General features: G+C 50.8%; 1 protein-coding gene across 8 annotated transcripts in view; it reads right to left on the bottom strand.

The window, feature by feature from the left end:
• Window positions 1-269: 269 nt before the first annotated feature.
• Window positions 270-24951, bottom strand: part of lmo7a (LIM domain 7a) — a 51564-nt gene continuing 26882 nt past the window's right edge. For 3 of the 8 annotated variants that reach the window (XM_047047381.1, XM_047047387.1, XM_047047386.1), the window contains 24 exons: window positions 23865-24078; window positions 22795-23044; window positions 16802-16831; window positions 15816-15930; window positions 14758-14903; window positions 13351-13987; window positions 12242-12553; window positions 11648-11762; window positions 10879-11040; window positions 9045-9226; window positions 8817-8880; window positions 8439-8495; window positions 7194-7219; window positions 6638-6745; window positions 6041-6133; window positions 4897-5264; window positions 4574-4630; window positions 4242-4297; window positions 3887-4045; window positions 3233-3431; window positions 2633-2950; window positions 1947-2055; window positions 1185-1287; window positions 270-1059 (listed from right to left, as the gene is read on the bottom strand). In XM_047047381.1, the coding sequence (XP_046903337.1) occupies window positions 1037-1059; window positions 1185-1287; window positions 1947-2055; window positions 2633-2950; window positions 3233-3431; window positions 3887-4045; window positions 4242-4297; window positions 4574-4630; window positions 4897-5264; window positions 6041-6133; window positions 6638-6745; window positions 7194-7219; window positions 8439-8495; window positions 8817-8880; window positions 9045-9226; window positions 10879-11040; window positions 11648-11762; window positions 12242-12553; window positions 13351-13987; window positions 14758-14903; window positions 15816-15930; window positions 16802-16831; window positions 22795-23044; window positions 23865-24078 (3903 nt within the window). In that variant the 3' untranslated portion in view covers window positions 270-1036. The remainder of the gene's footprint in view (window positions 1060-1184; window positions 1288-1946; window positions 2056-2632; window positions 2951-3232; window positions 3432-3886; window positions 4046-4241; window positions 4298-4573; window positions 4631-4896; window positions 5265-6040; window positions 6134-6637; window positions 6746-7193; window positions 7220-8438; window positions 8496-8816; window positions 8881-9044; window positions 9227-10878; window positions 11041-11647; window positions 11763-12241; window positions 12554-13350; window positions 13988-14757; window positions 14904-15815; window positions 15931-16801; window positions 16832-22794; window positions 23045-23864; window positions 24079-24951) is intronic. The other 5 variants (XM_047047384.1, XM_047047383.1, XM_047047382.1 and 2 more) reach the window with 5 other exon arrangements.

The following is a 24951-nucleotide window of genomic DNA, read 5'->3' as shown; positions in this document are numbered from 1 at the left end:
ATAATCAAGTATAATGCATGCGTTGGATTTGAAATATGCATGACAAATTGGCTTTGGAGAATGTGGAGGAAGCAGGGTGTCTGAGACCCATTGAAATTCCACTTATCAGAACAGAGAGATCGAGACAAAGAGAGAATCACACAAACACAGAGAGACAGTGACAGACAGAACATGGTAGAGTGAGACTGCCAACAAAAAAATATTATGATTTGTATCATACAATGTAAAATTAAATGTTTGCCATTAACAAAAACTCAGACAGATGGGGGTCACAATTTGGTTGTTTTATTTACAAATGTTATTCAACAAAATGTACCTCTACGCCATACGGTAAATATATGATAGATTTCCTCTCTGGTAACAACAAAAACAACACCAACTGCTGCTCAAACGTGAAGGCATCATTCTATTAAGGAGAAAAACCAACTCCCACAATAAGCGCTCTTCAACCAACCACAAGTATTTAAATATCCTTAAATTCATTTGATCTACAATCTTTTCCCCAGTCACAAACGAGAAGGCACATTCATAAAAATGACGAGATAATCTTATAGTTTAACATAGGCGACCTGACTAGAGTGTGGATCTGGACAGCAGAAAGGAAGCTAGTGACAGATGAATGTGAAGAAGCAGGACTGTCCAGCCATTCTTGCATGACCCTACATGATAAGCGATCTCTCTGGGAGATTACAATGAATAATCTTATTGATGGGATCCGTATGTGTGTACAGCTCCATTCTAAAACGTTGACTACAACTCGCCGGTGCATGCACGTCCCTTATACTTTATACGAGTAGATTTGTAATACTTTGATATTATAAACAAGTTAACTTGATATCAATCTCACCCTGTCACACACAATGTAAAAACAAGGAATACGTTTCATTAAAGACATTCGGGCCATTGTTATTGTCAACGCAGGTACAGTATACCGCTGAGCTCAGTTCCTAGAGGTGGCCGGGCTTGTTGCCATGGCAGCAGTGACTATGGGTTGTCAGGACAAGTCTCTTCCTGGATGAGCTGCAGCCCGGGGAGGTCACATGGAGGTGGGCTGTCCAGCTGCATGGCCAGGACAAACCAGGGTGTCAGCACGGTGACTATCAACACCTCCTCACACGCACAGCCCAGACAGTCCATGTATATACAGTATATGGAGTCCAAAATGGACATGAATGCATACTCACTTTTGAAGCGCACGTAGCAGGAGTTACAGTAGAGTTGTTTGTTGCGTATTCTGACCTCTGCCCCTGCTTCTGATCCTCCCAGGTCGCACAGACAGTCAATACACTAAAGTGGTCATTAGGGACAGAAGGGACGGTGTGGGGGGGGGGAGGGGGGGGTACAGGAAAAGATTGTCGGAGTAGGGGGAGAGGGAAATAGAAGGCTCTGTTAGATCCTGGTACTACTATTTAGCCCCTCTCCCCTGGGACAGACCTGAGCAGCAGTTGGAAGGGTAGGCAGGGGGGTACGAGGTATACACATGGGAGGAGCCAGTGGGTAAACATCAGCTGCTGATTGACAGGCAGGGGGACCAATCGAATGAGAAACATTGACAGCTCAAGCCTTGACAGGCAGGAAGCACAAAGAGAAAGTTCCAACCCCAAGATGGAAGAGCCAATCCAATTCAAGCATGTACCACATGTCAGAAAGCAACAAGGTATTAGACTATATTGATTAGATAGATAGACTACATTGACCAGTTTGATTGTTTTGGCACAAATGTACAAATGTTAGTTTCAAGAACAATCGCAAAAGTGTTGTTAGACATTAGCAGAGTTATTCTGAAGCAGATTTGACAGAGAACCACTCTCAGGTTAGTACAGTGATGGAGGACCATGTTAGCATTGTGGCAGTCAGCCACGATTAGTTTGGAAGGGACAGGCCACGAAGGATGCCTTGTCTCCAATCAATGACAGGACAGTCTGGTATGACCCATGACCTCTCACCTTAAAGCAGCCCAAATGATAACAGAGCCCCAGGGACTCGATGATCATGGCTGCTCCTTTGCCCAGCGGTGAGTCACACAACGTACAGATTTTCTTGCCACTCACTGACCTGGGTTACAGAATGTAGACTTGGTGACTAGACAGCCTCACACACAGCTGCTGTACGCATGCACACACGCGCTTCATGTACACACACACACCCTCCACGCGCACACACATACACAATACACACAAACACACCACTATTGGTAATAAGGCATTGCCTGGAGGATAACCTTTTTCATTGGTTAAATGCATGAAGCTCGTGTTTTAAATGTAACAGCACTAGTCGAAGCAGCAGCAGCACAGCTGGATGGTTTGGAGTGTCTTTCCCCCAAACCGCATAAGTTTCCATTGGCACTTATTTGCTTTTCACAATGTATGCTTCATGTTTTGGCAACCCGCAATGTTATTGGGGCTATCCCGTTGTTTATGATCATTGACCTAGGCACTTTTTGTTAAGCTCTCTCTTGGAAGTCACTTTGGATAAAAGCGTCTGCTAAAAGAATACATGGAAATGGAAATCTAACCCTAACTCTACCTGCATTAGACCTTCAAAACACGATCAGGGGCCAACTTGTCACAACTCCATTTTGATTGTCTTTATGTGTTGGCACAAGCATCCCCGTCCTGTGATTGGACGTTACCTGCTGCGTTGCTGCTGGGAGGGCAGGTGATGCTCAGCCGGGGGCTCGGGAGACGTGGCGGGGGAGGTGGGGGAGGAGGAGCGCTGGGACCAGGAGGACGAGGGGTTCCCTCCGCCCACTCTCAGGGAGCTCATGGAGTAGGAGGAGGGCAAGGTGGCTGACCCGGGGCGAGCCCAGCCCCCAGCCCCCGCTCCTCCGCCACTGGCAGACATGGCGGAGTGGGGCCGGCTGTAGTTGGGGATGGAGGAGGTGCTTCCTGGGGTCCATGAGGAGCGCCAGGAGGAGCGGGGCGCGTCCAGGTTGTCCAGGGAATCGCCTCTGAGGATTCAAAACAGCGTAGATATGAATGCTAGGTTGATTTAAAAGCCGATTCAAAAATGGGGACCGAAACTAGATTCTCATTTGAACTCAACTTTTTATCTTCTCATCTGAACTCAGCATTCACAAACCAGGATATCTGAGGATATCTGAGCTCCAAACTTGAGGTATCTCTGCCATCCAAGCATCTTAGAGCAATTTATCTTTGGAACACACGGTTCCCTTAATCCCACCCAGACCTCACAGGCCAGCAGTGGTATGGCTGTACCCCAGGAGGCGTACCTGCGGATGGGGCCAGCCAGGTCAATAAGCTCCTTGCTGGTGGTGGTGCTGGTGGATCTCTGGCGGATCCAGCTGTTATCAGTCAGGAGCTGGGTCTTCTTTTTCATCTCCCGCAGGATCTGCTGTCGCTCGGCCTCCGCCTGAGACTGGTTGTCCCCTTTCTTCCCCCATGAGGCCTCAGCCAGCCCACTGCTGGTCACTGCAGCCAATGAGAGAAGAGGAAAATACCAATGAAACGGATGTGACAGTTGCTGTGGCCAATGAGAAGAGAGGACGTTAAATCGTTTCCTGTGTTGGAGCCTCTGGATGCAGAGATGAGAGATTAAATTTGGAGTGAAGAAGTATAGGGGGTTTGCTGGTCACTTTCATTTGACCAAAATACATCATTCAGAGCACGTCAATTGACAAATAGATTAGCCGACTGATTAGAAAGCAAGCCTTTTCATTGAAAGGGAGAGTGACCACTTGGATCGAACCATTGATCCATCCAGGTTCAATCACGACTCAATTCACGGTTCAATTTGACAAACTGCACAGCGGGCTGACTGATTGGTTGATGGGTCCCGTATTGACCAAGAATGGGAGGGGGGGGGGGGGGGGGGGGGGGGGGCGGGTTGCGGGGGTCTCGGGAGCCCCAGGGGGGCCGGAGCCAACCTCTCTCTGGCTCCCTGTATCTCATGGCGTTGAGGATGTCCCTCCTCTCCAGCTCCAGCTGGGACGCGGCCCTCTGGCCCTGGGCCCTCCTGTCCTGCTTGCGCCTCAGCTCCTCCTCCAGCAGCCTCTGGGCCATGCCCCCCGGACGGCCGGAGCGGCCTGGGACAAGCCCCGACACCAACACACTCTTCAACACTGAGCTACGTTACCGGTCTACACACACAGTCGTACGGCCCCATAGCCCAAACACGGCCTCTCTTGTTCACACTCATGCCTTTTCTTTCTCTCTCTCTCTTTACAATTGATCACAGCAGAGGGAGGGTAGTCATTGATGTTGTTATAGAAACAGGCTGACCTCTAGAATCGGCATGGTCCACATCGTCCAGGTGGGGTGTGGATTTGGACTTCACCCTGTCAACATCACAAACACTGACTCCTTTAATCATGTATTAACACAATTTATGTATGCAAATTGAATTGAATATCCATACACATAGTACATTTTCTGTATATAGAAAATATACACAGTGAAATCTTCATTTAAATGATGGACAATATGAGAGATCATTACTATGCATGTTGGGGTTACAGTAACTTCATTTGAGTGGTTTAGACTGGCATGGTTTAGAATGACAAACAGCGGCAGAATGAATAGAAAAACACACACAGACACACACACACACTGACCTGTCAGTCATGGACAGCTCAGGCTGGACCTGGGCATAACCATAGGAGTCACCTCCCCTGTGATGCAGCCAGAGGAGGATGCAGACAAGCACATGATGCAGACAAGACAGGCACACAGACAATATTAGACATTAGTGAAGGCAAGCAGGTAAGACACACAGGCAATCCATGCAAGCAGACAGACCAATTGTGAGTGTTACATACTGCGACACAGTCAACCGGGCATGTTTCAGTTCAGAGATGGAAGATGAGTAGATAGGTTAGAAGTGTCGACAGTGATTGACAGGGTGAGTCTCTGCTGAAACTCATGGTGTCACGCTGACCTCTGGTTCTCCTGGTCCCGCTCCCTGTCTTTACGCTGCTGTTCCTCCTGACGCCTCCTCTCCTCCTCCTGCCTCTTCCTCTGCCACCTCAGCTCCTCCTCCTCCTTCCTCCTCCTCTCCTCCTCCTCCTCCTGTTCTCGTCTCTTCCTTTCCTTCTGCAGGCGCTCCAGCTCTCTCTCCTCCGCCTCCCTCTTCCTCCTCTCCTCCTCCTGCCTCCTCCGCTCCTGCTCCTCCAGCCTGCTCCTCTCCTCCTCCAGAGCCCGAGCCTCCTCCTGCTCCTCCCAGGGGGGAGTCGTCTGGCTGGGGGGGGAGAGGGGAGAGTGAGGGCTGATGCTCCTGCTGTTCTCCACCTCCAGACTCGTCTGTGCCTAGAGGGGAGGAAGAGGAGGGAGAGAGGTAGAGGTAGAGAAACCAGGGGAGCGAGAGGGGGAGAACAAGGGAGAATGGGGGCACCAGGAGAGACCAGGGGGGAGGACCAGGGGGGAGGAGAGTGGGGAGGAGAGGGAGATGGAGGGGGAGGGAGAGAGAGAGAGAGAGAGAGAGAGAGGGAGAGAGGGAGAGAGAGAGAGAGAGAGAGAGGGGGGGGGGGAGAGAGAGAGGAAAGTAAGACAGAAAAAGGTGGATTGGAAGTGTGAAACACATCTTGACAGTCTTGTCAATGTGATTTCATGGCGTGATATCCAGCTCTCTCTCTGGCTGGAGGTTGAAACGTGGAAATATCCTTGACACATCTCAAGTAAATTCAATCCTAGCACAGATGGGGACAGATGACATTATACAACGATATCGTGGCCCCTTGAACAATCCCTTCCAATGAGTGCCTTGGGGGCAGACCTCCAGGTTTAATGTACAGTAGGTCAATCATCCTTTCAATTCAGCATCACTGTGCCATAATATAAGACAATTCTCAATTCTGCTGTCATCTGGCCTAGAAATGGAAATATGTGTGTTTGTGCCGAGCGTTGGTATGGTGTCTGGTGGAAGTGTGTGTGGGTGCTGTGTACTGTGTGTGGGGGTGCTGTGTGTGGGGGTGCTGTGTGCTGTGTGTGATGGTGCTGTGTGCTGTGTGCTGTGTGTGGGGGTGCTGTGTGCTGTGTGTGGGGGTGCTGTGTGTGTGGGGGTGCTGTGTGTGGGGGTGCCTCACCTCCTGCTGGTGTGTGCTGCCCTGATTCACAGCCTCTTGCTGGGCCCTACGCCATTCCTCTTCCAGCTTCTCCTGGTCTCGCTTATACTTCTCCTGCACACACACAGGCACACACACAGGCACAGACACACACACACACACACACAGGCACAGACACACACAAAGGCACACACACACAGCCACACACACACATTAGAGGTTTGACAGACTATTCTGTAGCTTATGCTAGAATTCTGGCATGCAGCAGTGTGAAGATGTTCAGACAGCAGCAGTAGTGGGGTTGGTAATGTGACTCTCTGACGCATGAAACATAGACAGCTCCAGGCAGGGCCCATCTGCTAGAGTTAAAACAACTAGACACACTTCAAGGAGTGTGTGTGTGTGTGTGTGCCTTGTTAGGACATTTGACCTTTTAGGTCTATCACACAGGAAGGAGAGAAAATAGCTTTGTATTATTTTGTCATTAATATTAGATGTCATTCATCGGAGGCCTTAGTAATAAAAAAAACTGCTACTTAAAAATAACCAGTGGCCCTTCTTGAATGGTTTGAGCTGTGGTTGGACAGTGTGTGACCCCAGGTCAGTTGGCAGCGGTACCTGCAGGAGGACCTCCTGTTCCCTTTGCCACTTCTCCTGCCTCCTGCGCTCCTCCTCTGGGTCCCAGGACCAGCGGCTGGAGGACGGAGCGATGGGGGGAACGGCCAGCTGGATGGAGGAGGGGAGGAGAACGAATGCCATGCAATCACAGAAGTGTACATCCACACCCGATTACATACACAACCGGGAATGCCTTCGACGGGGTGAGACGTTTTTCCGTCAAACGGGATCCCACGCATCGTGGTTAAAGTGAGCAGACTAGGCTTCACTGAAGAAGACAACCTCAGTTGTTTACCTTAATGTGATTTTGAACAACTGGGTTTGAGGAATGTCTCTTCCCTGTACTTGAGGGTAATTGTTCAGTCGGGAGCTAATAGCGCTGGACGGCAGCAGCAGTGAACAAGATAAACATGTCACTCTCAGTGGGGGGCTCTGTCTGGCCTGGGGGGTCGTCTTACAAGCTAACTTTACAACACTGCTCTTTAAGCTAGGTTTGACCTTTGTCAGGAAATAGGACTTTGAGGACTAGTTACTCGAGCAGGAGTTGGATACTTACATCGGATATTGCAGACTCGGATCCTCCTTTGAACGGAAAGCAGAAGGATGTCAACAACAGACCTGACAGGTTTAAACACAGATGTCGTTCACACACACACACACGCACGCACGTACACACGCATGCACACACTGACACACAACAACAAATTCAAAATTCAATAGGCAACACAGAAGTAGGCAAAACATGCAAACATACAAGTAAAATTGATTCGTTCACACAGCGCACACGTGCAGAACAGCAGGCAGTCAGACAAACACAACACCAGAGCGGAATTTGAGAGCGCAGCATGCGTAGGAAGACCGTGAGGGGCCAGTGTGAGAACCCTGGACACCGTGCCTACACACGTCACAAACCTCACTCAACACAACAACCACCTCAGACAGAATCAGGGATTCGGGGTTCAGCTGGCAAGGTCCTTGACCTGCTGGCAGGCCTCTGAATGACGTTGCCTCTACATTAGGCGTCATAGGTACAAGGACTGTGTTTGACACGATACCCAATTGACACAGACTTAATAATGATAACCAATCATGTTATTCAGGATGGTTTTGTACTTATTTACATTGTTGAAAGGGACTGGGATGTATTGACCTTAGCATTGTTATCAGCTAAATGGCTGCCTAGCAACGGGGCTTCTCAGCTGCGGTCTCATGCATCTGAGAGGGGACTATGTGCTTCAGGGGGCGACATGTCAGAGAGCCAGGGCCCAGCCGCTGAAGAGAGGTGTCACAGATCACAGCACAAGTTCAGCCACAAGTTTACCACAGAGATAGACCAGAGCACTGACGCTTGGAGCTACGCAGCCTGGGGGGGGAGGGGGAGGGGGGGGGGGAGGTGGCAAAGGCGAGGAGGAGGAGGAGAAGGGAGAGAGCATACAGGGGTTACTCCAACGCTGGTACAGTACACGGAACCCGACAGACCGAGGCAGCCCGGGGCCAGCGGCCTCTGTAGGCCGTGTGCATACAGGTCCTCATCTCAACCCTCCTCGTGTGTCACGGTTCGTTGAGCCGCTCTACCTCACTCTGGAGGGGAGGGGGGGGATTTGACCCACGCATCAACAAACCGTTATAGGGAGCCGAGGTTGGGATGAAAACTTGTATAACACGACAATCTTTTGAATACAGCAACAGGAAAGGCTGAAGAAGAGTGATTATGGAAGCATAGACAGATTAGGCCAATAACATCTCTCCACCAATCACCAATCACCTGGACACGGTCGAGGGTCTGTTTTTTTGGTTTTACCTTGTTCAAAAAACTCTGATCTCCGTTTTAAGTTTTTCAAAGAAATGGGTTCTGACTCTACGTGTGAGAAGGTGAAGACAAGAGGATAGGAGAAGGGGAGGTTAACACAGGGATGGAACAATTCTCACAGAGCTTACAACTTCAAATACCCCAGACGTGGACACATCAGGATCATTTCACACAATTCTTTGAAATAAGACTTAAAGGTCTCACTTATTATATCAAAAATATGACATTCCACAATACCATCAAAACGCCAACCCTCAACACCCAGATCAAAACCAAAGCCCATTTTTTATGCTCCCTGACAGCTAACAGGGTATTTGACAGCCTATGACGATGGTTGAGGTTAGTTTTTGATTTTGCTATGCTCTTTACCTTTGTTCCTCAGGGGCACAGGTTGGTCACGGAAACCGCCATTAACTCCATTGTAGGCCATGTCCTGATGGGGCAGAGCGTATAAAGTTCACTGAAGATGAATGGTGCATTCAAATGAACCAGTGAGAGAGTGCGTTGGATATGCATTGCTCTACAAACGGCAACCACACACTAGAACCGAGGCCTCCTTCACCACTTTGAATCTGTATATAACCGAGTGTCGCTCACAATGACTGGGTGGCTGGGGACCTCCTTGGCGTTGTGGGTGGATATAGAGGAGGTGAAGTCCAGACTGGTGGTGTTGACGGTGGTTTTGTCGGGGCCACCTACAAGTGGTGGATGATCCATACTGGTCAGATTGATGATCTTATGGCTTTTAAACGGCAGGGAAGGATGGTCTCTGTCCCAGTCTGTCCCGGACGTACGGCAAAAGAGTGGTGTGTGTGTGTGTGTGGGACAGAGATAGAGAGAGAGACAGACAGACAGAGAGAGCAGAGAGAGCAGAGAGAGAGAAAGACAACAGAGAGAGAGAGAGAGAGAGAGAGAGAGAGAGAGAGAGAGAGAGAGAGAGAGAGAGAGAGAGAGAGAGAGAGAGAGAGAGAGAGAGAGAGAGAGAGACAGACAGAGAGAGCAGAGAGAGAGAAAGACAACAGAGAGAGAGAGAGAGAGAGAGAGAGAGAGAGAGAGAGCAGAGAGAGAGAGAGAGACAGAGAGAGAGAGAGAGAGACAGAGAGAGTGTAGAGAGAGACAGAGAGAGCAGATAGAGAGAGAGCAGAGAGACCATTTGAGACCGAAAGAGAACAGAGAGAGGTGGAGAGCGAGAGAGACGGCATGTTTCGTATGCGTGTGGTTTGAGTGTGTGCGAAAGAGCACAGTATTAGGAGAGTTCAGAGTACATGTCTTCTGTACGACCGCAGTGCATAGTTGTAGAGTGGTTAAGCCGGAAGATGAGGAGGGGTTATGGTTATGTTTGTTACTCTAGAGGACAGAGAAGGACAGAGGAACCACCTTCCACAGCCATGCAAGACTAAACACTTTTGCAGAAACACATGCCACAGCTTCACCCTCTAGTCCACAAGGTTGCTGGGTACTATTTTTGGTCAATTTATTCCAAACTTGAAATGTACAGACAAGTTTACTGCTGAGTAAATAGGGATGAATGCATTTATTTGTGTTTTGGTGAAGTAGCATTGATACAACATTGGGTAATGTTGGTGGGCTGAAGGACTATATGACCCTGGGTTAGTTCTCCACGTAGTACACTCCCCATAAAGACACACAGGGGAACACACACACAGAGGAATAGACACACACAGAGAAGAACAGACACACACACACAAACTGAACAGACACACAGAGGAACAGACAAACACAGAGAAGAACAGACACACACACACAAACAAACTGAACAGACACACAGAGGAACAGACAAACACACACACACACACACACACACACACACACAGAGGAACAGACACACAGATCCACATGTACAGACAAACAGGCATGAATTAAGAAATTATGGAAAAGAGATGGGAAGAGAAATAGAGGCATCACAGAGACACAGACTAGCTACTGGACTCCCATTTCATCCCAAAAGAGAGAGAAAACAACTTGGGTGAGATATTCAGTTGGTCATTAAACTGTCTTGGGGATATTAGGTAACAATTCCACAACAGTTTACCGACCAATCCAAAGGTGTCACAACATCTTAACAAGCTGGCAACGATAAACAAAACTGGCACTCTTGAAAAACAACATTTAATTGACTCTCAATCTTTAATTTCTACCTCCCTGTCTCCCCCCCCCAACACACACACACTCTCTCTCTGTCTCTCTCTCTGTCTCTCTCTCTGTCTCTCTCTCTCTCTCTCTCTCTCTCTCTCTCTCTCTCTCTCTCTCTCTCTCTCTCTCTCTCTGTCTCTCTCTGTCTCTCTCTCTCTCTCTCTGTCTCTCTCTCTCTCTCTCTCTCTCTCTCTCTCTCTCTCTCTCTCTCTCTCTCTCTCTCTCTCTCTCTGTCTCTCTCGGTCTCACACACACACACTTGCCCCCCCCTACTCACGGTTCTTGCCGTGGCGTCGTAGGTCCAGCACCAGGCTGCCCTGCTGCAGGGCGTCCTCCAGGCTGCCCTTCCACTCAGGGTAGCTCATGTCTGACACCTTGTGGCCGCTCACCGCCAGCACCTCGTCGCCCACCTGCAGCTGGCACTGCTCCGCAGGGCTTCCTGGGGAGCACAGAGGGCAAACCGAGGGGGGGGGGGGGTGTCAGGGGTCAGGGGTCAAGGTAGGCGGAGAGGTGGAGCAAGCAGACGCCGTAAGGGGAGATGGTCAACCAGGTGGACAAAGTTGACTGGCCGACAGAACGCGTCGGTGACTTCTACACCAGGAAATCCCCCGCAAAGTAGATACATTGGACGAGTGTACATCTGGAGTCCAGTGTAGACACACACAGTAGGATAGAGACAAAGAAATCAAGATGGAGACAGTGAGAGAGACAGAGTTAGAGAGAGAGAGAGAGAGAGAGAGAGAGAGAGAGAGAGAGAGAGAGAAAGAGAGAGTGACATAGATAGAAAGAGAGAAAAGGCTAAGGCCCAGCAGATGTGACCCAGATAAAAGCTGTCCTACATTGGGCCAACATATTCTACACTGCTGCTGGCTCATTTGGAGAGAGACACGAGGGCTGCCATACCGAACACTCTGATAATCCTGCAAGATGGACCCAGGGCCTCTGTTATAGCTCGGTGTGGATGAGGAGTTCCAAATGAGACTGAATGCAATGACGGGGGATGACTGGATGAGGATTATCGGAGGATGGATGGATGAGGCCGTTACCTGTCTGGATGGATGTGATGTGGGCTCCAGTGGAGTCCCAGTCGGCATGGAAACCAAAGTCTCTGCTGCTGTTGGGCTTCTGGTTCAGACTGATGCGCATGTCGCAGAAACTCTCCTATGAACACACACACACAGACGCACGCATCTAGATTTCTATCATGGTTCATCCCACTCTAGTGACATTCCTCCACTATGTAGCTGTGTGTGTAATCCTAGCTCTAGTGTTTTCCGTCGTGGACAGGCTGGGTGGACGGTGTGTGTGTGTGTGCATGTCTGGTTGGTCCCGCTCCTGAGCTAAGGAATGGAGAAGCTTTGTTCTGTTGTATTAATCATTCATGGCTGTCAGACAAAGGGCCTGGTGTGGATCATCCAGGCAGGGTAGGGCTGGACTGTAAACACCATGGGAAAGCTACAAGAGCTTACTACTACTGCTACGACAACTAGGTAGGTTTCTGCCGTGCCGTGTCACACAATGCTCCGGTCAATGGCGGCTTTTGATGCCAAAGCTCCATAAATCATGATCCCATTCTGGCCGCGCGCCCCATCTTGATTCCAGGTTGTGTGTATGAGTGAATTACGACAACGATACAGTACCTGGTTGGCGTCCTTGGGGGGTGTAGGGCCGACTGGGACTGGAGTGGGAGACCCGGCCTTGGTCTGGGGGCCGGAGGGGTCCTTCGTGATCTGGGGAACCACGGGGGAAACACTCGGTATAGGGGTCCCACTCCTCTCCTCCTCCTCCTCCTCTTCCTCCTCCTCCTCCTCGTTGCTGCTCTGGGCTGAGCTGGAGCGCGCCTCGTCCTCAAAGGTCATGGCTTGGCCATAGCGGCCGAGGACGGGGATGGAGGGCGGAGGCTTGCTGGCGGTCTCCGGCTCGCCGTTCGCGCGCCTCAAAGACTCGTCCATCTGGGGGAGGGAGAGGCGGGATGGGACGAGGCACGCTGGATGACAGACAGGCCTCGCAGGAAACGTCCGCGACGCTCTTTGATTCGTTTTAATTCTATCTGGCTTTCATTTAGCACTCTATACAATGGAACGCGTTCCCTCTATGTTAGAAGTCAGAGAGAGTTTCAAAGGTAAAAAGCATTCCTGGGGGAAAAGTCTTGAGTAGCTGCAACAGTCTGGCTGCAGTGTAAAGTAGATGATGTAACCTCACAACGTCTAGACTTCACCCGCTTCACACTCTGACCGTGGAACAAACACTTAGCCACGAACGAGCGCCTCGATAATAAGCTCCAATTTGACCCCATCACTCTCCACGGCAACGGCACTAGACAGTTAAGTGCAGGCCGGGGCCGGCAGCTTTCTGTTGTGAATAGCAAGTAGTATTAAAAACACATCGGATTCATTCATTATTCACTCGGGATGAGCCTGTGAGGTGACTATGCTGAACTCAAGGAACTGAACAGTACTCTGCTGTCCAGGGGAGCATAGTCACAGCAGGCTAGCATCCTTTCCTGGCCTGGCCTCTAGACAACCTTCAACTACCTCGTTTTCTCGGAGACACGTACTGCATGCGGGAGAGTTGTGAGAGCAGTGGTTCCTAATAAAAGCCTCGATAAGCTCAATGTTGTAATAGACACCATCTTCACTAATGAGCAGATAGGAGACAGACAGGCAGATAGCCTGCCTGATTGTCCTACAGATACGCAGAAAGACAGAGAGACAGACAGGCAGAGCCGGTGGTGGGACCTGGTACTCACGGTGAAGGCTCGGGGCAGGGAAGCGATCCGGGTGGACTGCGTCCCGAAGGGCCGGGCCGTGACGACTGAGGTGAGGCGGGCGCTATCCGATCTCTGGTAGCTCCTGGGGAGAGAGGCGGAAACCCGAGACACCCCGGGAGGCATGCTGGAGCCAGGCTGGGGCGGCTCATCCAGGGGGCGAAAAGAGGGGGTCTCCTTGGCCTGCCTGCCCGCCCAGGGGAGCCTGGACGTGGGTGCTTGGATCAGAAGGCTGGGGGTTGGGGCCGAGGCGTCCTCCTCTGTGTCGACCGGGCTGCTGCTAATCTCCATAGTGGCTGGGGGCTTGGAAGGTTTAAAGATGGAGCTACGGCTGCTGGCGTTAGGAAGGTCCGCCGTGACCCCCTTGGGCACAGCGGGGGGCGAGATGGCCCTGTCGGGCTCCGGCCCGGGGGACGGGGGGTCCTCCCTCGGAGGGGGCGCGGAGCGCGCAGTGGGGCGGCCCTCGGCTGCGTACGGGGTGTCGATGGTGTAGCTCCTGGTGGGGAGAGTACGGGTCCGAGGAACAGGAACAGGGGCCGGCTCCTCAAACACGTCCAGGTCCAGAGAGGTCAGGGAGCTGAGACGACTGCTGAGAGAACTCTTGGTGTCCCGGTTCTCCCTGGGTGGAGGGGGGGGGGGGTTGAAAGGAAGGGTGAGGAAGAGAGATAGATATGGGGGTGGGGGGATGGGAGAAGAGTGAGGGATATTACAGAGGGAGGAGTAGAGATGGGCGAGAGGGGGAGAGGTTAAAAAGCAGTGACAGGAGTGGGGGGGGGTGAAGGCAGAGTGGAGAGAAACAGAAAGAAAGGAGAGAGGGGAGCAGGGACCGCACGTTGAAAGGGGTAGGAGGAAAGCGGGACGGCACAGAAAAGCAAAAGAAAGAGAGAGGGGGGGAGGCAGGATCCAAGCCACTATTACGTTACATTTTCACACTGACAAAAGAGACAATTAGAGAGACTTGGAGATCATTCCCAGGTGGGTCACCAGCAATCTGGCCTCACTAGTCTGACTCTCACCAGGCTGCTGTACAAAGTCACATCCTCATTGACAGGTATTCACTGGAGCAGCTAATATATACGTGAATATATATGAACGAAAATAATAAGTAAATGTGCTAATCCTCTTGCCACAAGTGTGACTGAAAGGTATAATGTGTTGATTACAATATACCAAGGTTTATCAGGTGTTCTCCAAGCAAGTCATTTGGCATTAGGGATAAAAACATTGTCGGTGTCATTCAAACACCGCGTCAATAAAAGGAAGTGAATATCTGTGTGTGTCCTCGCCTACAGATGTAGTAAATAGGCTAGACAGATGACTGTACCTTTTGCTAAAAGCAGACCAGGTGCCTCCTGACTAACACTGCATGTGTGTGTGAGTCCTCCTCACCTCTCCTCCTGCATCTCTCTGAAGGTCTTGGACCTCCTGCTGCTGACCCCAGTCAGGGTGGACTGCTCGACTTCCTCTCTCTCCTCCTTCTTCTTCACGATGTCAGAGTTCACGCTACGCCGGCGGTTCTTCCATTTGGTGAGGTCCTGCGGAGAAACCAGCCAAGGTCAACCAGAGAGGCAGCCATCTTAAAAACTCCTCTCCACTCTGTCCATCTCTAACATGGAGGAGAGGGGGGATTCTGGAACACAGGATGGTCAATTGCAGAATGAAGTAAATGGAGTAGAAAAGAGAGAGGGGGGGGGGGGGGGGAGAGAGAGAGAGAGGGGCGAGAGAGCAATACATTTGAAGGTGTCCTATTTGTGTGTGTTTGGCTCCTCCCAGCTCAGGTCTCTTGTGCATTGGGGTCCATGTGTGACCTAAATGCTGCTTTAAGAATCCGTCACTTTGCACTGCAAACAGTGAAATACCACTAGCGAACACACACACACACACAGAGCTATTCAACTACCAACAGGTGGATATTAACTCACATGTTTGTGAAAATGAAAACTAATTTACCTGGCAATTTGAGTTCAGCAGGGTTCCTCAATGCGATGACATCTCTTGGTCATCATTACAACTCACTGAGTCTTGGTGATTGGTGTCACCATTCAGTTATTACATCATGTCTATTGATCTTACTGCACATTTTGTCCAGATCCTCAACCAGCCCACCCCCTAGCTAGAGGCCTCTGTGGGTCTGACACCAGTATTTGTCCTCTCTGGTCCTTTCTTTTCACAACTAGAACCAGCTCTCCTTTTTCAAGTGGCCACAGGCACAGAACGAACTAGAAAAACAGCTCTCACAACATCATCCATGAACTCTATAATATGGAGTTATGGTTCCTTGATACATGGATGTCTAATCTCTAGCATGTGCATTCCTGAGTGTTTTTACATAGGGATGACCCCGTTTTTTTTTAAATCTCTCGTAGTTACTACAACCCCTGCACCCTAAGGACATCAGCACTACTTGAGTGAGTGTGTGTTTGGGTGGCTGTGCATGCAATACTCACATCCTGCCACTGGTCTTCGCTCTCCTTCACCTGCTCACGAAATTTCTGCAGCTCCTCGTAGCGCACTTGTCTTACACTGGCTGGGTCCACCGTTATGTCACTCATCGATTTACTCCTGAAGACGGGTGGACACACAGAGGAGGAGTTAGGAGACAGACTGGGGTCAATCCCGGTCCAATACTATAACTGAGCTACCTTAAATGAACATGAAACAGCACCAACAGGCTAGCTGGTACTGCGTGAATTACAATTACAGCACGAACAATGACAATGCTTTGTGCACACGAGGCAAAGGACACTGGCGTAACAACAAAAGTCGGATTAGTAAAACAATTTAGAAACTAGTTAGCTTACCAGGTGTTAGTAAACCAGGATAACACACATACCCAAGTTAACCACACGTGTAATGTCCACACAAGCTCATTCAAGCAGGCAACGTAAAGCAGTTTATTCACCGGTTAGGGACAACGTGTTTTGATATGGTATACTCTCCTGCCGTTCCATCCAGCACATGCACACAGTGAAGCCACTCAAAAGCATTTGGGCGTGGCCTTGTATTCATCCGAGTTTACTCACCTGCTTCAGAGGCTAACTCTACTGCACTACTGGGTCATTTGCTTCCTGAGTCAGGCTATGCTGTGGCTACAGTACAACTACATCGTCATACAAGCCAGTGGGCCGTACAGTATGTTTGGGAAGGATGACCAAGCGTTATTGTTATTGTGTGCGGTGCAGCAACACTTTGTTGCTCTGTCAATAGTCCTTTGTGGAGAGCTGTCCCACCCCCCTATTTTGCCTGGCTCCGTGCCAGACAATTCACAGCTATGCCCGGTGTCAGCGTTTAACAGCCAGCCAGAGAGAGAGACAGAGAGAGAGATATGGTGAGACAGAGAGAGGGGCAGGAATACAAAAGCAGTGGGGTGCAGCCGCAGCCGGGTGGAGCAAATGGGAACATGAAACATTCCTCGGACTGCACGTCAACTCACCCTTCACTAGCATCGGGCTTACGGAGAGCTCTAGGGAACCAGAGAGAACGATAGACAGGGCAGACCTCAATCAATACTGCACAACACCACAGAATATCTTGATGATTACTGTGAGGTTGCACACTTTTGGTACTGTTCGACTGGCTTCATTGTGGTCGCAAACTAAACGAAGCACAACCCAAAGCATCTCTGTATAATATCTTCATATGAAGTACAGGAAAAACTGTGTTTGAAGAAGCCCTGTGGTGGGGTGTTATACAGTATTAAACAGTTGGGCCACATAGTAATGGCCTATTTAAAAGTTCATTGAAATGAGTAGGTCATGGTTGAGCACAAGCTCCATTGCTGATCCACCCAGACAGTAAAAGCCCACCAGCAAGTCAGATGGTTTTTGCCCTTTTATTTGAAGACGGGGTTGGAAGAGCTCATTCTGTAAGGCCTCTGTATCAACTTTCCGTGATGGCTGGAGGTGTGTGTGTGTGTGTGTAAGTGAGAGTGTGAGACCGACACAGAGAGAGCGGGAGGGAGGGAATCACTTTAACAACAGTCCCTTTTCTAGAGTCAATGGGATGATGTCACTGGAAACTTCATCCCTCCACGTGTGAAGGATTTAAACCCACATTTAAATGGACCCTGTGTGTGTGTGTGTGTGTGTGCGTGTGTGTGCATGGGTGTGTGTGTGTGTACACAGAAAAGGAAAAAGTGTTTCATGATTGCCCAGATTACCAGGCAACAACTTATCATCCAATCCTCACTGTGCTGTGAAATATGGAAAACACACAAACCCTCGGCCTGTCAGCGACCTGTTAACGCTGGACTCTCGGAAGGCGGGCCCTGGGTTGTGTACCGAGTGGCTGACAGACCTAAACCTTCCTGCACCAGCGTCCTCACAGCCCTGAGGATCCCATGCAAGTAGGAGTCCCTAAAGTGAGTAGTACTACCACGTAGCTCAAACCCTTATGTAGGTTGCCACAGTAATTACAGGCCAGCTGTGGTTGCTACAGTGCAGGTGCTTAATGTAGGTGGCTCCTGCTATGTTTAAATTAAGTCATATCTGTTACACTCCATCACAACCACAATCAGTCTGGGGAGGTTTTTATTATGCGACGGATGTTGTACAAGCAGAAAACTTTTAAAAATAAAACAAAAAACTAAACAAATGCAGCTGAATCCTATATTAAAAATACCTGGTTATTAATGCTAAAGGCATTTTGGTAATTGCCATCGACAACAGTTTTCATGCAGTTTATTAATAAATAACACTTCAATAGAAATAGCAGCAGGAAGACAATCATTTGACCACCAAGCAGAATTGTTTCTATCTGGGGTCTTGTATAGTTAAAGGTTTCAGAGTAATGCTACCAAAATGTTGGCGGTTGGTTACTACTGTGTGAAGGCAAAGTTTTCCCACTTTACCTCATTTGAAAACAATCTGCCGCAAATGCCCCAAATCTGATGTAACAATAGATATTTCAAACAAGCAGCAATTCCGATAAACCCATAACAACGTTTGGTGACAGCTCCATGTCCTTTACTGGGATGTAGGGTGGACTTGTCCAGTTAGGATGAAAGGCACCTGGTTTGTTCAGAGGAGAGAGTGCTTCGTTGTAAAGCGAGATTCCCTCGAGTGAGACTATAGATAGCATCTTCCCGTGGCACATCAACATGCAGCATACAGGTCGGTCACTTCAACACTCTTCTGACGCTTTGGCTCTGCGAACCAAAAGACACTTGTGTGCTTTCAGGCTAAAAAGAAGGCAGTCAGAACGGAGATGGAAAATAAAACCAACACAACTAACACAAGGTAGAGTTTCGATGATAAGATAGCTAGCAAGCCAGGCTGCCAGTTGTACCCTGGTCTCTAGGAGTTAAGGAAGGCTAACCTCTCCACAAGTAGCCTCTTCCTAAACCTCTGCCTGCTCGCCTCTCGGATTTCTTGCATCTTTTGCAGGTCCCCCTCGCTACAGGAAGTGGGCACTGACGGAGTCATCTGATTGGCTGACTTGGCTAGGGGTGACCCCTGACCCTGGGCCCCGACGCCAAACTTCCTGAGCAACATGTCGTCTGTTTTCGGTCTCTCCTTCCTCTCGTTTTGATCTTCGGACGCTGCTTCCTGGTTCAAAGGGCACGGGGGGCACAGCAGTCGAGCCTGCAAGGAGGGGGGCAGGGCCCAGGGCTCCGGGACGTGGAGAGGCATGTAGCGCTCAGGGTCTCCAGATAGGGGGCGCTGTGCCTGCTGGGGGTTGACCTTGCGGTACACGACATCATCTCTCTGGATGTCGGGCAAACGGGGTCTCCTGCTGTCGCCGGGGCGAGAAGGCTGGGTAACGATGTTGACCTCTGGCTCGGGGGAACAGGCTCGGCTCTTACACACACTCGTTTTTATCAGAGCGAGTTCCGAGTTGGAGTGGAAGGCCAGGGTCCTCCTGGCAAACATGTCGTCGTTCTCCAGGTCGGGGAGGACGGTGTCTCCCACCTCCCAGGGTTCGGGGGCCTCCAGGGGGTCCTGGCGTCCCAGCAGAGCCCTCCGCTCTCCTCTGACCAGCCTGGGGCCCGAGGAGGGGTCCACTCTGGGGAACACCAGAGGGGCGCGCTCTAGCAGCGGAGTGGGTGGTTTAGGAGTCTGCTGGGGGGCAGTGTGTGGATGTGCGTGAGGACTGCAGGGTTTGGGCGGCAGGAAAGAGGAGGAGGAAAGAGAGGAAGGAAGGTGGAGATGAGTGCATGCAAGTGAACCGGAGAAGTACAGAGAACTAGAAAAGTAGGAAAAGGTTTTTTGAAAAGGATAGCAAAATAGTGTTTTTATGCTGTCTTGTTTGAAAAATGCATCAAATGGGAGGGGGGGGGGGGGGCGCACTCAAACAGGAAGATTCAGCATATATGTCTCTTAAATAAATATAGTCCAGTGCTCAACTACATTATGTACTAAATATGACTAGGCTAGAAAAAAGCCAAGTAAATACACATAATCCTTAAGCAACAAGCAGCTTTTTGGTGCATGTTAGGGCGGTGTTAATAGCATGGCCACGTGACGTCACCATTAGTATGTCAGGGAGTGGCTGATTGGAGCATCCCTCCTATGACGTCAGGAGGTTCTAGAACCCTCCAGCCACGTCAGTCGAGCGGCTGTATCGACCTTTGAGCTGCCGGGCGGGCAGAGCCTTGCGGTGCGTGGGGGTGAGGGAGGGAGGGGCCAGTGGCGGGGGGAGGAGGAGCAGAGGACAGCCAGGGACTGACATCGCACTCAGAGTCGTCTGAGGAGGAGCCTGACTTCTTTGTACTGCGGCCGTGGAGGAGAGGGAGGGAGGGAGGAGGGAGGAACAGGAAAGAAAGAGAGAGAAAGAGAGAGAGAGAGAGAGGGAGAGAGAGAGGGGGAGGGAGGGAGAGAACAATGAAGAAAGAAATAGGGAGAAAAAGGAAGAATGGGAGAGAAAATTAGGGAGAGACAGATGGTTGGATACAGAGAGTGTAAGAGAAAAAGAGAGGAGAGAGAATCAGTGGTCAGACAGGTAGAAACACCTCAGAGAAAAGCAGTTCCCAGAAGAACAGACCCAACTGACCCACTACAGATTTAGAAACGACAACAGAATAACATGCATCGACCCAGAACCAGAGGCAACCACTAAAGAGAGTAGGTTAGTCTATTGGTAAGCAGAATTATACATAGTGTAATAGAATGAAATGGCTAACCAGTTACAGAGGGGACCTAAGTTAGCTAGAAGCGTGTGACTGTCAGCTCCAGTGTAAGAAGGAGCGGATGGGTGAGTGTGTGTCTGTCTGTGTGTGTGTGTCTGTGTGTGTAGTTCAGTCCTCAGCCAGGGTGCCGGTCCACACACCTGAAGCCCTGCATCTTCCTGTACCAGGGCCGCCTCTGGGAGCCCAGTTTGATCTTCTGGATGTGCATGTCCTCCTCGGGGGTCCAGAACTTGGGCAAGAACTTATTGTAGGGCGCGCTGGCGACGGGCTGGGGCGACAGGCCCACCTTGCGGGCGTACAGGTCGTCCTGGACGGGGTCGGCGTAGCCGTCTTCGTCCTCGTCCTCGGAATCGTCCCACAGCTGTCGGAGGAGGCTGTCCGCCGACGCGGGGCGCCCGTGGTCCAGCCGTGCCGAGGCGTGGCGCGGCGCGCACAACGCCGAGCTGCTGCTGCTGCTCGTGAGAGACGGCCAATCAAATCACTCGAGAGAACAGGAACGGGAGGGCGTGCACAAACCAATCGCAAGCCGGGGAGCATCTCGCGATTGTTCTTTGAGCGCAGGCAGTCTCCGGGGAGAGCAGAGCGACACATTAGGACACACCGTCATATCAGATCGAATCAACATCGGAAAGAAGCAAACAGCTCGGGCATTCAAAAAAAAGGACACTGCAGACCAAACCAAACAGAGGTGAGCAAACAAAAACAAGCATGGTAGCCCCAAAGAAGACCAACCAAAGAGCCCAGAGAGGAGTCCAGGTTTGTTAGAAGCATCACGCTGGTGAAGGCCCGAGGGGCCTTGCACGTCATGGGTTACGCTCAACGTCACACCAAGCAACAGAGGGAGGACAGAAGCACGCTTGTTCGTCACGCCTTCCTCTGTTGCTGTGTCTCTGTCATTCTCTCGCCAGGCAGCAGGCTTATCACAAAGCTCTCTCCTTCTTCCGCTCCGCAGGCCTGACCTGAGGAAGGTTGATGTGTGACCAGGGGGGGTGCCGGAGCTTGCGGACACCCTGGGCCAAGTGCCTCCTCCTCCTCCGACCCTACCGCCCGAGATCCCCGCTCCCCCCTCCGGGAGGCCGATGGGCACTGCAAAATTTGTGGGCGGGGCGGGGGAGGGGCTGTGGAAACGCCGGCTGGCGAGGTCGTCCAGCACCAGGTCTGGGTCGGGCCGCTCGGCGTCCGAGTCGCTGCCGCTCTCGTACTCGTACGCCCGCTGAGGGTGGGCGTCCGGGGGCAGCCCGTTGCCCCAGAGGTCGGCGCTCGGCCCGGTCTCACTGAGAGCGGTGGAATACCACGGGTTCGCGGTCACAGATGAACGCAATCGCAAACGTCACAAACACACACACACACACGATGGGGGAAAAAACAACCGGCGTGTACGTGACCGTACCCCAAACACACATGGCCGACAGACAGTGGGAGGAAGAGAGAAAGTGTGTGAGGAGAAAACCGGGTAGGAGTTAGGCAGACAGTATTATCACGACTCTGATGAAGTCTCCTTCCATGAGGTAGACAATGCTTCTACTGGCGGAAGTTCCCAAAGAACGTGTGACAAGGTGTTCATGCGGGTAGAAAGGATAGAACATGTTGGAATCACCATGGTTTGGATCCAACCATCCTGGCCGGCGGGAACTGTCTTTTCTCTTGTAGAGCTTTAGCTAGCATAATCTGAGCTCTACACTTTTGAATACGCCGCTAAGATTGTCCACAGGATTTTGACACTACTACTGCAAAGACAGTTGTGTGGTTCTGGAGGTGTTTGTGTGTTGTATACAGGTGTGTGTGTGTACAGGTGTGTGCGTGTACAGGTGTGTGCGTGTGTCTGTGTTGTATACAGGTGTGTGTGTGTTGTATACATGCGTCTGTGTTGTATACAGGCGTGTGTGTGTACAGGTGTGTGTGTTATATACAGGCGTGTGTGCGTGTGTACAGGTGTGTGTGTTATATACAGGCTTGTGTGTGTGTGTACAGGTGTGCGTGTTATATACAGGCGTGTGTGTGTGCCAGGTGTGTGTGTTGTATACAGGCATGTGTGTGTTATATACAGGCGTGTGTGTGTTATATACAGGCGTGTGTGTGTGTGTTTACAGGTGTGTGTGTTATATACAGGCGTGTGTATGTGTGTGTACAGGTGTGTGTGTTGTGTACAGGCGTGTGTGTGTTATATACAGGCGTGTGTGTGTGTACAGGTGTGTGTGTTGTATACAGGCGTGTGTGTGTTATATACAGGCATGTGTGTGTGTGTGTACAGGTGTGTGTGTGTACAGGTGTGCGTGTTGTATACAGGCGTGTGTGTGTACCTGGTGAAGGTGCCGTCCTCCTCTGTATACTGGGGGCCCACCCAGCTCCTGCGGTTGTCTTCCTGGCGCTCGGCCCGTTTCTTACGCAGCGGGGCGGGGACGTAGCCCGAGGACTTGTCCTTGGTAGGCAGGAACTGGTTGAACTGGGTGGCTGACTTGGGCGTGACCACCAGCGAGCGGCGGTAATGGAGGGGGTCCTTGCTGTCGGCCATCTTGAAGAGGGAATCGACTTCGGCGTCACTGCAACAACCTGGAGGAGGGGGAGGAGAAGCCCTCTGTGACACTGCTTGGACATAGGACGATACAAATAAACTGTTATTTGAAAGGGGAGGGAGGTAAGGTTGAAGAGCATGTGAGAAGGAAGGAGGCGGGGGGAAATGGAGAGGGAGAAGGGGATGGGAGAGCATGTGAGGAGTAACAGGACGGGAGGGGAGAGGGAGACGCAAAAAGAGATGGGAGAGCATCAGTTGAGTAAAGGGAGACGGGGGAAGGAGAGTGGAGTTATGGAGGGACAGAGAGAGGGAGATGTGAGGTGAGGGTGGGGCAGTAGCAGAGAGGCGTGGGACTGGAGGCCTCAACATGACAGCGCTGTGTGGAAGCTCCTGGAATGTCTCCCACGAGGGGTACAGCCTCTCACTAATTACACTGACCCGCTCTGCCCCTGCCCTCGAAAAACAAGCAACAAAACAATATTCTCCAGCTCTGGTTGACAAACACCTATGAAGCATGTTTTGTTCACGTTTATCAAGATGAAGTTAATATAAAGTTATAACAAAAGGCCACTAGATGGAGATAGGCATGAGTACACAAACTGATGCAGAATTCCATTCGTTTTCACAAAATATATAGTCACACACACCACACACGCACACACCACACACGCACCACACACACACACACTCGGACCAAACGCACCAGAACCAAACCAAAACACAAAGTAATCCATTGACAGTAGTGCATGTTTGAGCGCTATTGTCTGTGTGCATGTTCACCAGAGTGCGCCGATGCGCGCGGAACTTGTGCATAAGGGTGTGTGTGTGTGTGTGTGTGTGTGTGTGTTCCGCCCCTACCCTCGCTGCCGCCTTTCAGAGTGGTGTCAGATGAGATACTGGGGGGTCGCGAGCCCTCAGAGTCGAGACTGTCCAAGGAGTTCTCCCTCCTGTGTTGCCGTCCTCCTCCTCTCAGGTAGAACAGGTCCTCTCTCTCACAGTACCAGCCGTCTCCGAAACCACTGTCTCTCACACTGCTGCTGCCACCGCTCTGGCCCACAGAGTCCTCTAGTGCCTGAGACACACACACACGCACACACACAAACACTAGTGAGGTTAATCAATAGAGATTCAGTCATTCGGCTCCTATGGACTGTAACGCACACACACGTGGGTACGTGTACGTGTAACAGGTTGCGTTGCCCGTCAGTGTCGCTTCCTCCCCATAATTCCCCGTGCTGGTACTCGAACTCGGGTCCTCGGACTCGCAAAGGTTCCCACCGCCTTTACAAACACTGCTCTAACCAGCTGCGCCACCAAAAAGCCTGCTCTTCAATGTTGCGGTAGGGTGGAATTTATACTGAGGATTGAGTTATACCAATTCAAGTGGGTTGCATAGGCGCGCACACACACAGAAACTAATGAGGTGTGTGTGTGTGTTTTGTGTGAGTGAGAGTGAATCTGATAAATTGACTATCAACATGTCTGTTCGTGTGAATTCTAGTATTGTCATGTCGTGCATTCCTTCAGCCACTGTACACAAACAAACACACACCTGCTGCCTATAGCCGGAAAATAATGTGTGCAAGTATCTGTTGAACATGCAGATCCCACAGCTCTCACGTCCAACCACAGTTCAGTCAAGACAATCACGTATTAGATTTGAGCATTTATTGTTACATGACATGGACATGTAGATTTGACTTTGGCGGAGTGGATGATCTAAGGGAAGCACTCCCTGCCTCCTCGATGCAACACATACATACATGACATATGAGGCAGGGAGCAATAGAGATATAATCCCCCTGTTGGATAGATACACAGACAGCATGGGGGAGAAGGGGACGGTGGAGGGTGGCAGCAGCACTGATCATACAACGACCGGGGTGAGTGTGTGCATATCCGCGCGTCTTTTAAAGACGCCTTATCGGACGTGGCCCAATGGATA

This window comes from Hypomesus transpacificus, chromosome 23 (genome assembly GCF_021917145.1).
Source record: "Hypomesus transpacificus isolate Combined female chromosome 23, fHypTra1, whole genome shotgun sequence".
NCBI classification, from domain to species: domain Eukaryota; kingdom Metazoa; phylum Chordata; class Actinopteri; order Osmeriformes; family Osmeridae; genus Hypomesus; species Hypomesus transpacificus.
This window is presented reverse-complemented; position numbering and strand designations above follow the sequence as displayed.